General features: G+C 40.3%; 2 protein-coding genes across 4 annotated transcripts; both read left to right on the top strand.

The window, feature by feature from the left end:
• Positions 1–3,307: 3,307 nt before the first annotated feature.
• On the top strand, positions 3,308–4,613 carry LOC108899251 (C-X-C motif chemokine 10). Its single transcript, XM_018699606.2, has 4 exons — positions 3,308–3,542; positions 3,696–3,813; positions 4,091–4,168; positions 4,282–4,613. The coding sequence occupies exons 1-4, from the start codon at positions 3,479–3,481 to the stop codon at positions 4,352–4,354; spliced, it is 333 nt and encodes a 110-aa protein (XP_018555122.1). The 5' UTR covers positions 3,308–3,478; the 3' UTR covers positions 4,355–4,613.
• Positions 4,614–5,397: 784 nt separating this feature from the next.
• On the top strand, positions 5,398–12,587 carry LOC108899250 (putative monooxygenase p33MONOX). Of its 3 annotated transcripts, none has more exons than XM_018699605.2 (8): positions 5,400–5,581; positions 6,602–6,713; positions 6,862–7,049; positions 7,195–7,306; positions 7,471–7,598; positions 10,565–10,716; positions 10,904–11,076; positions 11,327–12,587. In XM_018699605.2, exons 2-8 carry the CDS (start codon positions 6,686–6,688, stop codon positions 11,530–11,532), a joined length of 987 nt encoding a protein of 328 aa, XP_018555121.1. In that variant the 5' UTR covers positions 5,400–5,581; positions 6,602–6,685; the 3' UTR covers positions 11,533–12,587. The 3 variants fall into 3 exon arrangements, with proteins under 3 accessions (XP_050928196.1, XP_018555121.1, XP_018555120.1); XM_018699604.2 differs by having other exon boundaries at positions 5,424–5,586; XM_051072239.1 differs by lacking the exon at positions 6,602–6,713 and having other exon boundaries at positions 5,398–5,586.
• The last annotated feature ends 1,929 nt before the right edge of the window (positions 12,588–14,516 follow it).

Below are 14,516 nucleotides of genomic sequence, written 5' to 3'. Positions count from 1 at the left end.
TTTTACCAAAGAGTGATTTCCTCTCTAAACTTTTCAGACAGTCTCATGATGCACAGGAAGATAAACAAAATGCAGAAAAAAATAAGAGAAAAGTCCAAAAACACTAATTTGTAAAGCGGAACTTATGTTTTTTCTCTTTCAAATCCTCATTAATTATCTCACACAGATTTACATAATAACACTTTGCGGAGGATTGGAGCTCTAGTCTGGGAACTGGACCTACCTGATGAACTGTATATAAGTATCTAAACTGCCTCGACCAGCTAAAGCAGTAAAATGCTACTTCTAAATGAGTGCATCAATATTTACAATTTAATCATTTAATAATATTATTTCTTAGCAGAGTGAGTTTGACTCTGAGCCGGAGGATCTTGTTGCACGTCATACCCCTCTCACTCCTCCCTACACTTCCTGTCTCTATCTCTACCACTGCTCTTAAATTAGGGCAAAAATGCCAAATGAAAAAAAATTTTTTTTTTTTTTTTTTTGATTTCTTAGTTCAAATGCATTTACTGAGAATGGAGTACTTTGACATATTTCCATTGGCACTTTTAAAGGATGTGAGTACTTCTTCCTCCACTGATATTGTGTACTGTAAATGTTTCCAACCCAGCACTGACACTATTCACTTTTTATTTCATCATAGCTTGTCTACTGATCCTAAAAATCGCTTTTTAAATGAAATGAGAAGTGCAACCACACCAGGCCGTGTACCCAAAGTCTGCAGAGGAAGAGATTCTGCTGACGTTATTAGTTCCTGTCGGTTCACATGGTCACACTTTGTGGTGAAGTTGCTTTTGGTGAAAAGATGCACTGCCTCACAAAAAGGAAACATGAATTATTAAAGATAGTTGCTGTGGGTTGGTAATCCCCTCACATGCTCAAACCTACTCTCACCCCTTCAACAGTTAAGATTTAACAGTTTAGGACAAATTACAGAAAAACCACCTTTTTCCATGAACCACATTCTAGGGGTCAAACATGTACTGGACTGCAGTTGCCCGTTCTTTTGTTCCTGTGTCAGCATGTGATGGAACAAGCTGTGCTTTACTGACGTGTGCTGGTGCACTCTCCTGTCCCCGTTAAGTAAAACCCATGAAATATTGACTGAGGAGATGTATGAAAAATTCAAGCTTGCTAAGTGCAGACTGTCTGCCAGAATGAAAATGACGTGTGTCAGAGGTGCTGCTCTGTACCAACCGTCGTGTGATTTCTAAATCCCCCTGATAAGTCAACCAGAGAAATTCTCGATTCATGACTCACATTTTTATACACTCGCATTTTTTGTGTTGTAATAGGATTTAATGTGTTTTATGAGCTATTTCTTATGACTGTGACTGTTTCTGGAGAAGCCACTCTTGCTGACCACGTGACTATTGTTGTTTGGTCCGTTCCATATGCAGCAATAGACAAAAGTCCCTTTCACTGTACTTTACTCACAGGGAAGACCCCTGTGTCTTAAATTAGCACCGCTTGGCCTTTGGAAATCTGGTTGGTGCGATGCCAAGTGAAAATAATTTTTTACCACAAAACCAGAAGAAGATAGATAAGTGTAAATCTAAGGATTTACACTTAAGAACTCTGTATCTCTAAATCTGATGATTTTTAAGACACAGGAAATGCATGCTCCCACACACTCACTAAACCTTTTCAAAACCCACTGGAAAATCTTAAAATGCACTGTTCCCATGCAAACAGTCAATTCACCCAGGCTACAATAAAACTGTATTTTCACACATACCCACGAAAATCCACGCATAATAATAGTCTTGATTTTAATCACCTTGTTTTGAGATAACTATCTCTGTCCGCCCCCCAAAGAAGATAGAAATCTCAAAACTTGGGCAAGTAAAGCCAAAACTATCAGTGTGGCTACAGATCACTGTAGAGATACTGTCAGATAGAAAGTAATATGACAATACAGCAACCACATTCCTTTGCCTTCCATGGCAAATGGTTTAGTATATTACAAAAAAGTATTTTATTTTATTATTTAAGTATTAAGATTTTCAGTATAATTGCAGTATTCTTCACACTCCATCCTCCTTTTATTTCATTCCAGCTTTGTGGCCTGAATACAGAGGAAAAGAGAAGAGTATCCAGAGGAGAAAAGTTGTTGTTATGATAAGATTTCTCTTTGTCCAGAAAAGTGAAAGAGGACATAAAAGTGAAACTGATTTTAAGACCAAGCTTTCTGTTGAAATCAAGCATTTCCTTTCAAACCAGTGAGGACTGAACATGTCATCTATGTGATGCTATGTGTTAATATGAAATACACAATATTAAGGAGGAAATAAAGATAAGTATCTATCACACAAACCAGATATTAGTGATTTATTCAACACCACCAAATGTCACGACGACCACGCATCTTCAGTGGAAAGCAATGAAATCATGCCTTCATTTTTTTCCAAGCACTCGCACATTTGATTTGGTACTGAACATACTAAAGGTGTTAACCACTGTTGCACATAAAATACTCCAGAGCCCCGTCTTGCAAAGATCACAGCCTACACTTTGTGTTGCAATATATAAAATAGTCCACACATATCTGAACTAATTTAATTTTAAAAATCCATTTGGAAACTTTTTTTACCAAGTCAATCAGAGACATAGAGTAAGAATGGTACTGACGATGCATTGATATGTAATTTAGCCTTTTTTCTTTTTTTTCACTTCACTTGTGTGTTTACTTTATAGTTTTTTTGTTTGCTTTAGATGGAACAACTCTATGACCCCCCTGTGTATAAATGCAGTTTGCACAGTTCATCTCAACAGGAAGACACAAATGTTACAGCTGTACTCATGTATAGGTTTACTGTGCTAAATTTATATTGCACATAGGCAGAAATGGGACATAGAAACACAAGTGTCATCATTTAACATAGATATTTCTTTTGATTTTGACAAGACTCATTTGTTTGAATCTTTTCTCTTCATTATATCAAAAAAAAAGAAAATATGCAAAATGTCCAAAAAGATTTGTCCATTAGTTGCATGACTATTTACACAAACAGTGTAAGTACTAGTTAGATGTAAAAGTTTGATTGTACATGTGGGTTTACATTTCCAACAAGTTACACTGCTTTTTTAAATTCCTTTTTATTTTTATTCTATTTTATACATTTTTATTCTCATATATAATGTCTACTGTATTTCTGTGAATAATGTAAAATCTGGATATATTATTGCTAATATGTAAGGGGCAGCGGAGGAATAAGGTTTTTTTTTTTTCCTTGTGGTTTTTTTGAAGTTTCACTTTCCACTCGCAAAAAATTCCCTTGATCACAGGAAGGATGATGTATGCAGCTCAAGAGTAGTATTTAAGGCTGCCCCTCACCTTCAGTTCTTCACAGTGCTCCTGTCAACACACTTGGCTTTCTTTGACACTAGCTTATTACTCTTTATATCATCTTCACCACAACCACCAAGACTTCTTCCAGCTCCGGTGTCATCTTGACTAAAGAAGAAACCAACAATGTCCGGCATCATCAAAGTGTTTCTGCTCCTGGGCGCCATGGTCTGCCTCTCCAGAGCCCAATGTAAGTTTTTTTTTTTATCCCATTTTCCATCATTTTACACTCCAATATAGACAACATGAGATTTTGGTAAATGCAAGCTGGAATTCTGTGCAGTTAAAAGAACTGGGATTAAATAAAATGTTTGGGTTTTTTTTCCCTTGTCTTCCTCTCCAGTGAATGAACCAGGACAGCAGTGTCTGTGTCAGCGTGTCAGGAACAAACTTGACAAGTCTGAAATAAAGGACATCCAGATCTACCCGGCAACCATCTTCTGTAACAAAGTGGAGATTGTGTAAGATGCACTAATTTTTTTTACAGTAAAAATGTGAGGATGTGGCATGTTACAGGAAAATTTGATATCAACAGAGGCTTACTGTAGCTCAGATAAAGCACTGCATTTATAAGGAATTAAATAACATCATAAAATGTCTGCAACTGTTCACGAGTTTAAAGTTTCTTGAGGATGGAACATTAAAAAGAGCACTCATGTAACTTTTTAAGGTAGATGGTAATCTCTGAAAACCACTACTACCTGCATGACTCATCTGAACTTATCTTGATTTCAACAGTGTCACCGCCGGCAGAGGCCTTCGCTATTGCCTAAACCCCGAGCTGAAAGCAGTGAAAAGACTCCTGGCTAACATCATGTGAGTATACAGAGCCGAATCCAAGCCTCATCTCCAGAATACACAAACCACACACAGACGAAAGTCTTCTCCGCACTGTTGTGTCTAATTGTTCATTTCATTGTCATTTCCAGAAAGAGCAAGAAAGTCTCCACCACAGTTGGACCCTCTTCCACCCCAGGCAGCACCAACACAGCTCACAACTGATCTCTTTAACTCGTGGATGAACAAGAAGCTTGTATGACCTCTGACCCCTCCCACCTTTGATGAATGTAGACGTAGAATGAGTGAAACTTTTTGTCTATTTATCTTCTATTTATACTGACGTGCACTTACAGTATATCTCCGTTCTATCTTATTTCCTCTGATTTTTGTTTGTAAATAGGTTTATGTGTTATAGTCTATACCAAGTTAGTCTGTATTTTGATAACTTCAGTTTTTTTAATAAAAAAGAAAAATCAATAGAGCACTGAGTGATTGTTTTTTGCTTCAAGTCTGAGACTGCCAGAGTTGTGTCCTACATCAACAGTGCTATCTTGTGGTTCAGTTCTGTCAATGCATTAAGTACAGTGTATGTGTCAGAGCACATGTCCTGTGATCTCACAGGGGCTCAGGTTGCAAAGCATGAAATATTAGAAGGAGTTAGGCTCTAAAGCGTCATCTAGACACATTTAATGGGTGTTACCGGTACTTACATGTATCAGATAGTAGAAGACGCCAAAGCTGCAGACAGGGTCAATAACCTGCCGACACCATGTGGTCCCGCTCAACTCTGACAGGGGCGGTTCAGCTCAGCTGAGTCTCATAGGCTGCATTTCTCTACACCCACCACACACACACAAACACACACACATACATGGGCTTTCATTTACTCCCTTGGGGTTTACCCTATCCTTAACCAGTACCAATACAATTATGTGCTTAACCCCCCCTTTAACATAATCTTTAACCAATGGAGGCCTGTTTATGTTCTCAAAAAGGAACTCAGTATTCATAATGTGACCCCAAATATTACATCAAGCCTAACTTTTTATCAACTAACCAACCTAATACTGTACCTACCCATCTCAGTTTTGACATATAACATTTGAACTGTGTGTTTCCCTCACACGCTAGCTGGCATTGGTGCATATGAAAGGCTAAGACTTCACCACACTGTCATCCTGCACCACCAATTATTCGCAAGCTGTGGGGCTTTAAGTTTCGGATCATCACTTCCGCCGGCTGCGTTCCCGGGTGCGTTCACTGCCTGGTGCTGTTCGGGCGTCTCAGCTCTCTGTTTACTGTTTGCATGTCCAAAAGTCATGGATGAACCGGCCGCTGAGCAAACATACATCGTCCGTCCGTTCAGTCTAGCAAAAGCGCCGCTTTGACAAAGAAATCTCTGCAGCTGTAGAGTAATCTCAACAGGAGAGGAGAAGAAATCCTGACAGGGTGAGGTGAGTGTGGCATGCATGACAAGCTTTTGTCCTTCATGTGAAACCTGCAAATGACTGACCACTGTTAAAAAGACACATGCTGTACTGAAATGCAGAGGTTATTAAAGGAGAGCCACTACTTATATTATTTAAATAAACGATTTTTAATCATACGTGTTATCTGGGAAAATACCCCCTCATCAGAATTATGTTTGTTATTATAATCATAGTTTGCACTTTCCTTTAAATGTTATTCCCGTATGACCATAGCGTGACTTCGGTTCCTGTTTTTGCAAGTCACTGTATCTGGCTTCACACAGTGCTGACGTGAACAGCAGATAGATGTCAGCTGTCTGCAAAGTAAACTAGTCCTGTACCAGAGAACACCACCGACTTAAATATGCTAAATCTGAATTCAGGCAGAATTTGGGTGTAGATTTTGCAGATTGCGGACGGTCTCTTCATCGTTTATTTAAATGAGGGAGATGCAGGTGAAGATTCCAATGGAAAGTGAGCTCAGCCAAGGCTGATAAGGAGCTGATAACGGGTTCACCATAAGAGCAGAGGACTATAAAGGGAGGCTTCTTTCTATATTACACAATATGGATCAAACTGCAGAACAGGTTCCAGTCTGTCAAACAAACAGTATTTCCTTAATTCCAAGAGGTTCATTTCCTTGTGAAACATGAGCCTGCTTTAGCTCAGAGTTTGGGCTATTTTGCTTTGCCTCAGAGAGAAGTAAAGGCTGGTATGTGAGGGTGACTGACATTAATGACACTGCTGTAACCGGACCCACAGGTTCTATTTGGAGCAGGTCAGAATCAGAACACCATGTACTGTGAACAGTAAATAAGAAGCCTAAATAAGAAGTTTATTCTCTGACTTAACTATGGTTTAGCTAATAAAAACATGCATGCATTTACATCTCAACACGGCTCACGTGTTGTTCTTGCGCTACATGCTTTGTATCAATAGCACCAGGCCTTTCTCTCTTGTCTAATGACCCTGTACCACTGTGTGATGTCATATGATGAAGTGTTGAGGTTTGGAGTCCAAAGTCAAGCAGAGCTGACCTCCACACAGTCAGCCCCCAGACTCCCTCTCCGATCTGGTGTCAAAAATGGACTCAAGACAGGGAGACATTCCAGGTAATGGAATTTAGATTTGGCAAATGAGTGGGGGATAAGCTTTACATCTTGTATCTTGTGAAATTATTGCCATTTTTGATATCAGATATGGTTTCCTTATGCAAGATTAAACACAGCTCTAACATGAATGTTTATTTCCATACTTCAGCGCTTGAGTCGAGCACATCGCCCGGACTCTTCGGTGCTTTGTCATCTCCTATTGGAATGACTAGGCACAATATCAGCTATGATGAGCACATGGACACCCCCATGCATTCTCCACCACCAGACCTGACTGTTAACATCTTATGGAAAGACCCCGTCATCCCACAGCACAAGTTCAGAAATGCTAAAGAGGTGCTTTCCTGTTTGTTTGTGTTGCCTGAACCGGATTGTTTTGGAGATTATAAATGCTGTTTGTTCTGGCTTGTGTGAAACCTGTTCTTGGACTGTCCATACACGTCTGTGAGTTAATGTTAACAGTGTAAACTTGTGTTAATAGGAAGGTGAGAGCAGTGGGAAATTGCTGACTTTTGAGGCGGCATCGCCAACCAAGTCTCCAGTGCCTGTGGTGAAAGCCAAAGCCACCACTTTAATGAGCTCACTTATGATCAGTAAGTCACCAAAAGCGATTAATTTTCATTTCAATAAATATCTAAAAATGCAAAGATTCAGATAAACAATCTTCAGAGCATCAGCAGGCTACAGTGGAGTGCAACAAATTACAACACTGACTAATTTTATCTCCACCGCTGACACTGTGCCCATCTTCACTTAGAGCAAACCCATGAGAACCTCCAGAGGTTTGAGCACCAAGCAGGGCTGACAGAAGCTGGGTATTCTCCCCACAAGGGCCTCTCTGCTGAGGAGACCCACTTTCACCGACTGGGTGACAGCACGCTGCCAGTGAGTATAAACAAATGGGAGTTAGATGCCTTGATGCATGCAGAAGTGTTGAGTTTGTGCTTGTCCTCAGATAACTTAAAAGAAAATCTCTTCACACCATAACATGTGACTTATTTGTCAAAGGGCAACACTACACAAGGTGGGAAAAAAACAAAACACTCTCACTTACTGCTGGTTTAGGCCTAAATGAGTAGTCACTGCATATCTGATTTTTTTTTCTACAGCCACTGAACTTTTGGCAAGATTAAGTTAATTAGATTGCATCAGACTGGAGAAATTCAGTTTGGAAATATCACACAACCCCTGAAAATAATGTTTTCATGATCACAATGTGGTGCACCAACACTGAAAACAAGAATAATGTCTTCAAAATATAACTTGCACAAATAGCAAACAAAATTGGTGCTAAAAATTAACCAGTTGAGCAGATGAAGTATTGTGCTTTTTCTTTCATTCATGGAGGGTTTTAGCAAAGACTGTTTTAGAAAGTAACAGACGAGGGCGCTGTGCACATGTATCCACACACTACCTGTGAGTGTTTGAAAGCACAAAAGTTGTTTTCTTTTGTGTCTAGATTTGTCCAGTTTCTCTGTCCACTTTGCCCCCAACCCCACCCTCCATGCTCACGTTCCCCTTCCTGTCAACAGACCAGTCACAAGTACAACTAGATTCCACAATACTCACAAGTAAACACTGTGACCAATTCCTACTATATGAATGACTGTCTGTATTGTCACTTAAAATAGGCAAGTATTACTGAGAGAAATTATACGGCAGTAACATATTGTTGTAGCCTGGTGAGTGACTGCTTGCTAAGTATGGAAAAACATCTTGGTAAACAAATTACGTAATCAGCTCTGCGCTGGTTCCATAAGCTGGAGCTTCTATCAGCAGTGTTGCCAGGCAACGCCCTTAAATGAACCGAGCCCCCTTATTTTCTGAAACGGACCAATCAGCGAGCTCCTAACAAAACACAGACGTTTTAGAGGCCGACTGTGGTGTGAGCAGACGATACAGTCTGTTTTTGAGAAATAATACTCCCCTAAACTTCAAAAACAGCTAATTATGGACAAAATTAAGGAACCTATCGGACTGGAGCGTCAAAGAAAACGTATCATTAAAAGGTATGTCAAGACGTTATTGCGTTAAATCAACAGAGTTTGTACATTCTGTCGAAATAGCAGGCCGTTAGCAAAGCAACCTTGTCGGCTAGCTAGTAAAACTGGCCTTAGAGCTAACCCCGGTAAACAACCTGATTCCTGTCAAACATTAAGTGGCATTTATCAGTCTCCGTCAGCTTTAGTAAAGAACTGTGGAGCTCATGGCTGAGCCAGAAGCAAAGAGAGTGGCGTGAACTGTAGGTGGCTAGATAATGTTAACTTACTATGTAGCCCGTTAGGCTCATACAGTAGCTGTTATGTGGCAGTCCAGCCACAGTTAGCTTAGCCTACTAACGGTACTGCCTCGCTGAACGGTGAAATTGCTTAATATGAATGGAAGCTTCAGAGAGGGAATTCATCAGAGACCTTTCCTGTGACTGTATTAGATTTTTCTTTGTATATTACACTTTTTAGGCAGCCATGTCCCCATGTAACCATAGCCTCTTGAGGGAAACTAGCCCCCGTTTGTGGCCTTCACATGTTATCACCTAGTTTCATAATAACATATGAGAGGCTTGTTCTGTTCTGTACATTTATCTTCATTTAAAACATTTTCTACATTAGCCACACGTTTGTCTCCATTGTACCTCTTACTATATAAAAGATAGTAATTGTTTTATATAACTTACATGTGCCTTTCTGTAGTAAACATGTGAGAGTCTATTGCAGATCTGAGGACATGATTTACCATGGGTCGTGTTTTTATTTTTATTTTTCCTGTATCAACGGCACCTACCCCACACTTAATAAATTACACAGAAACAGGTTTAAACTCTCAAAATGTTGTTGAGTCCTGATTTGGAGTGTTTTGGCTGAGGTCCAGCAGGGCTGGAGCAATGATGACATCCCAACAGGATACCAACCTAAATAATACACAGGGGATTAAAGGCCATGGGGGTACTGTGTTATTCATTTGCACAGTAGCCACTGCCCTGAGCAGAATGCAGGAACACATGTATGACACTGATAGGAGTTTGGAAGAACATCCAGCATATAGATGGGAATATTCCTGCATTGAATGGAGACTGAACACTGAAAACCTTCTTCCAGTTATTACTGAAATACATCTAAATCTTGAGGCAAGTATGGTTGAACGTGTATTTAGTGTGTTAAAGCTATCAGGGTCGAACACTGGCTTTTGTGCAGTTATTGTCTGAGTAGAAGAGGAAAACCACACCAGGTTACATCCACTTGGACTGGTGGTTTTGCAGGTGTTGCAGGTAGTGCAACCAGATGCGTGGCAGGAGTTTTAAGTAATTGATATTCATTGCAGTATTTGCCTTTAAGTAATACAACTTTTCAAGCTCAGAGCTTATGTTATGAAAGCTTATTTTGATGGTTGGTAATGATCTGGCTCATCATCAGATCACTGTAATTGTATCGTGGAGTGGTCCACTATGTGTGTGTCTTTCCTTCTCTCTCTTTTCCCTCCTACATCTTATGGCCACAGGCTTTGAGGATCAGTGACGTACTATGTTGTTATCATTTTTGACCCGTGGGCCTGGAAAAACACTGCTGACCTTTTGCATTCTGTATTCAGGGAGTGTTTACTCTTTAAATAAGATCAATGTTGTGTCTCTGACACATCTGTCACCAACTGTGTTGACAGTCTAACATGGACATGGGGGAAAAGTGCCACAACTTTGGTGTTTGTTCAAGGTTTAAAGATAAACAACTAGTCAACTATGGTTTTTAGTATTAAGACTTTTTAAATTCACTTTCTAATGTACAGGGTTGTTCTGGATCAGTGGGGGACATTCCTTCATTGTTTGTTTGTCTAACTGCTTGTTTTTCCTGTCTGTGCAGAAGTTGAGAATGCCAAGTGGGGACTTCAAGGAGGACAGGCTTACAACATCAGCACAATCCACCCCAAGTGGCACCCCTGTTGTCACCCCCTCCGTCACTCCCAGTGTCACCCCCTGCGTTAGTCCCCACACATCACCGGCTGTTAGTCGCAGGTAGGTAACATGCTGCTGAAATTATTAACTCATGTTATTAATTGACATAAGCCCAGAGTGAAAATCATATGTTGAAATGAGTGGAACCAGACATCCTAATCATAACATACTTAATTTCCCAACCTCGTGTCATATGTCTTATCCTTCTTGTATTTACTTACATGCTCATTGCTTGGTGGGTCTACAGGAGCTGGTTCCAGCTGAGTCCTGCGCCTTTTCTTGCCATCCCAGACCTCAGTCCAAACCCCAGCACCAACATGGGAGGAAATGAAGGAGGAGGAGGAGAGAGGTGGAGCTTCTTTGGGACTCGGTCTGTGGTACAGAAGTCCCCCACTGACCCAGGCTCTGATACCAGCACGGGTGAGAGATCACGCATCTGGATATTGACTGTATTGCAGGATTATTTAACATTATTAATGTAATGGTGTCCTGGATTACACCTGTATATCATTGCAGGAAGGTGAGAAGCTAAACCACTGAATGTTAGAAAAATCAAGACATTCAGGGGGTGTTAAAGTTACTCTTTAAAACCATGACAGTTAAGATGATCCCTTTTAAAGCTAGATTTAGGTCATTAATGATATGTACTGTTTCGTCTTCTCTCTTGTAGGTTTTTCTCTGCAGTCCTACTTTGGCCTGCAAAAGTCCTCTACCATGGATGGCACCAACACCCAGGTCAACCTCAAGGTGGAGGACCCTGCCAACTTCATGCCCCCCAAGATTGAAATCTCGGGCATTGAGGCCAAGCAGGTGCCCCCACGGCCACACAAACTTAAACCTCGGGACATGAATGTTTTAACACCTTCGGGCTTCTGAAACCAGACCAGCGGTGTAGTTACACCTCTGTGCCACATCCTCATTAGTTTTTTTTTTCCCTCTCCATCTGGTTACTCATTTGCTTTCCTGCCCTCCTCTGTCCTTGCTGCCTCCCTGCAAACTCACTGAGGCTGAGAGAAATGAGGACCACCTGTAGTATTAGGTCACCCGCCCCCGAGACATTGCTGCACTGTTACTCCTCCCAGTGGGCCTACTCAGATGGATTTCTCTCTTCTTTTACTCCAAACCATCCCTTTCCTGTCTCTTCCAGCGCATTGGTCCAAATAAAACACCAAATGAAGTAACTTTATTTGTCATCCCTCAAGATGGTTCTGCTTTGTATTATTGTTGTTTTGTCACGTAATGGGTGCATTGGCATGCATTGCCTTGCTGTCCTCGTTTCATTGTCAGTGGTGGCATGAGATTGAAGTCTTTGAAATATCTTGTCAGTCCCTTGCTTAAGTTAATCGCTTTAGCATTGCCTCTCATACTAACACTGACCAGCTATTTCAATTAATAATGCTCAGTTGCCTCATTTGTATTATAATTTGTTTTGGAGTTTTTTTTATATGCTCACAGATTTGTAGCTGTGTAGTGCTTTTCTCTGTTGGCATGCAGAGTATAGTGTGGTATGACTGAACTTGCAGAGTGTTTGCTTTTGACATTCTTGCAATTTAATTCCGCTTTTTTTATTATGTGAAAGAGTGCTTATTTTGCTTTATGACAGTATGACTGCTGACCTGAAGTGATTTTTTTTTAATTATTATTATTTCAACTTAAGTAGTTTCATATTGTTCTACTTTAATTCAACACTGGTCATTCTAAATAAGTAGAATTTTGGGTTTATCACATTTTTATATTGCATCACAATATTGTTTCAAAATGCTAAAACATATGAAGCATTGAAGTGGTCATTTTCAATATTTGTGTGTGTGTGTCACAATCCAAGAATGCCTGCTGTTTTATTTGAAAAAGTTGATGAATTCTAGTAATTGCACAAGGGAGGTTGTCTCCCACTTACATCTGTAAATAAATCTGATAGTGACAAGCAAAAATGGTCCTCTTTGTTTTCTTGCCTCAACCATGGAGGTTATGTATTCACCTGTGTCTGTGTTGGCAGAATTACGCAAAACACATCAAACCGATTCACGCCAAATTTGGAGGAAGGATGAGGCATGAGCCAGAGAAGGGCCTATTAAGTTTAGGTGCTGAACATTGCAAGAGGGCATTTTTCAGCATTCTCGTTAAGTTTCTCAGGAAATACTGTTTGGATATAGATGCAAAAATCATGTTGTAAAAAAATATGTTGTTCAGAGCCACCAGTTTGTACAGTTTGGTGCAGAACAGAGTCAGACAGACATGTAGGATTGTTTGGCCTCTGCGGAGGTATGCACTCTACTGAGTGCTATTCAAGGTTTTTTGTTTGTTTTTTTCTTTCTCTTGTTGTTTGTTTCACTTAATATATTTGGGGCCTGTAGCAAGGCAATATAAAATGGGCTACCTTTCCCTTGTCATGGAAAAAGAGTGATAACAATAAGCACCAACTGGAAATTATTCATGCAATGTCAGCACATAAGGGTGGACTTTGATCCCAGTGGCGATAACATGTAAAGCTCTCGCACCAACCTTTAACTGCAGTCTTTGGCCACAAGATGGCACAATAAGTTCAACATGGAATCACATCACATTACATTAAAAGTTTCTTACTTATTAGTTTGACTCTTCTTCACTCGTGTGTTATATTGCATAGACCCTTATCAGATAAGAATCAAAAACAGGAGCATGTGTGCTGCATTCAAATCATGTATTAAGTAGCCATGATATTTATTTATTTATTTTGTTCTAATTTCATAATCTGAAATAGATAATCAGGAAATTAATTTTGCCATGCAAACATGAGGGGCAGAGGTGAGAGGAACCGTGAGGAGATTATGAGTCTCTCTGGTGACTAGTTTATCAGGTCATCTGCTGTGTATACACAGATTTAATTAGTCTTGTCCTGCTGTTGTCAGAGAGATTAATCTTTGCAGCAATTATATTGTCAACAATACCACAGGATAGCTGAATATTATTACCTGCCAGGTCTCCTTTCTCCATATCAAAGCAAACATCCAGGCCATGAGACAATGAGCCAGCAAGGAGAAACAGTAGAGAGCAGAGTCCTCCCCGTGGGCTCAGCCATGAACGGGCAAGGTTTACAGCCTTGTTAAAGCTCTCTGCACTTATTGTTTGATGCTCCATTGTGTGTGAGAGAGAAACAGTATCGCAGTGTGTGTGTCTCGTGTGGTTGCTTTATTCAGGGTGTGCCTGTAGCCTCCATTTCATTACCTACAGAGACACAACAGAATGCAGATACATACCATTTACATGTATACTGTATGTTGACTCATTATAAAGAGTGTATGTAAATAATGAATCTTACCTTGGAGCTGCAGTTCTAACAAGAAGCATGGCCTTGACTTGTGGCAAACTTTCACTTTCTATCTCATTAAATTAAAAATGTAACTTTCATTTATTCAGAAATTTGTTGGAGCTTTTCAAGGAAACTTTCCTTCCCTTGATTACAGGCTGCTGAATGTCCACGTCAGGTTTACAGGTGGTGTGATAGGAGCCAGGGTGAACATCAAATGCGACAGGCAAGTGCAGACAGAGAGCTGTCAGTCAGAAGCTGGACGTGGGTGGTCATTAGCGGCAATTAAAGTGATGGACAGATGGACACAAGATGAAAGGCAGGGAGAAAGACAGTGCAGTGAATTTGGTGTAAGATATTGTTGAACCTACAATCACAGATGGAGATGTTCAGTCTTAGGCCACATCTCTGTTAGAGGTAGTCAATATGGCACATAAACAACTGGGCAGAGACGACTGTGTCAGTAACACTCAACCAATATCACACACAGCAATAAAGCAAAGTAAAGAGAATCAGAGGGCGGGGGAGTCTGGGAGGGAGCGAGACAGAGGAACAGGGAAATAGAGAGCGAAGG

The sequence above is a fragment of the Lates calcarifer genome, linkage group LG8, assembly GCF_001640805.2.
Source record: "Lates calcarifer isolate ASB-BC8 linkage group LG8, TLL_Latcal_v3, whole genome shotgun sequence".
NCBI classification, from domain to species: Eukaryota; Metazoa; Chordata; class Actinopteri; family Centropomidae; genus Lates; species Lates calcarifer.
This window is presented reverse-complemented; position numbering and strand designations above follow the sequence as displayed.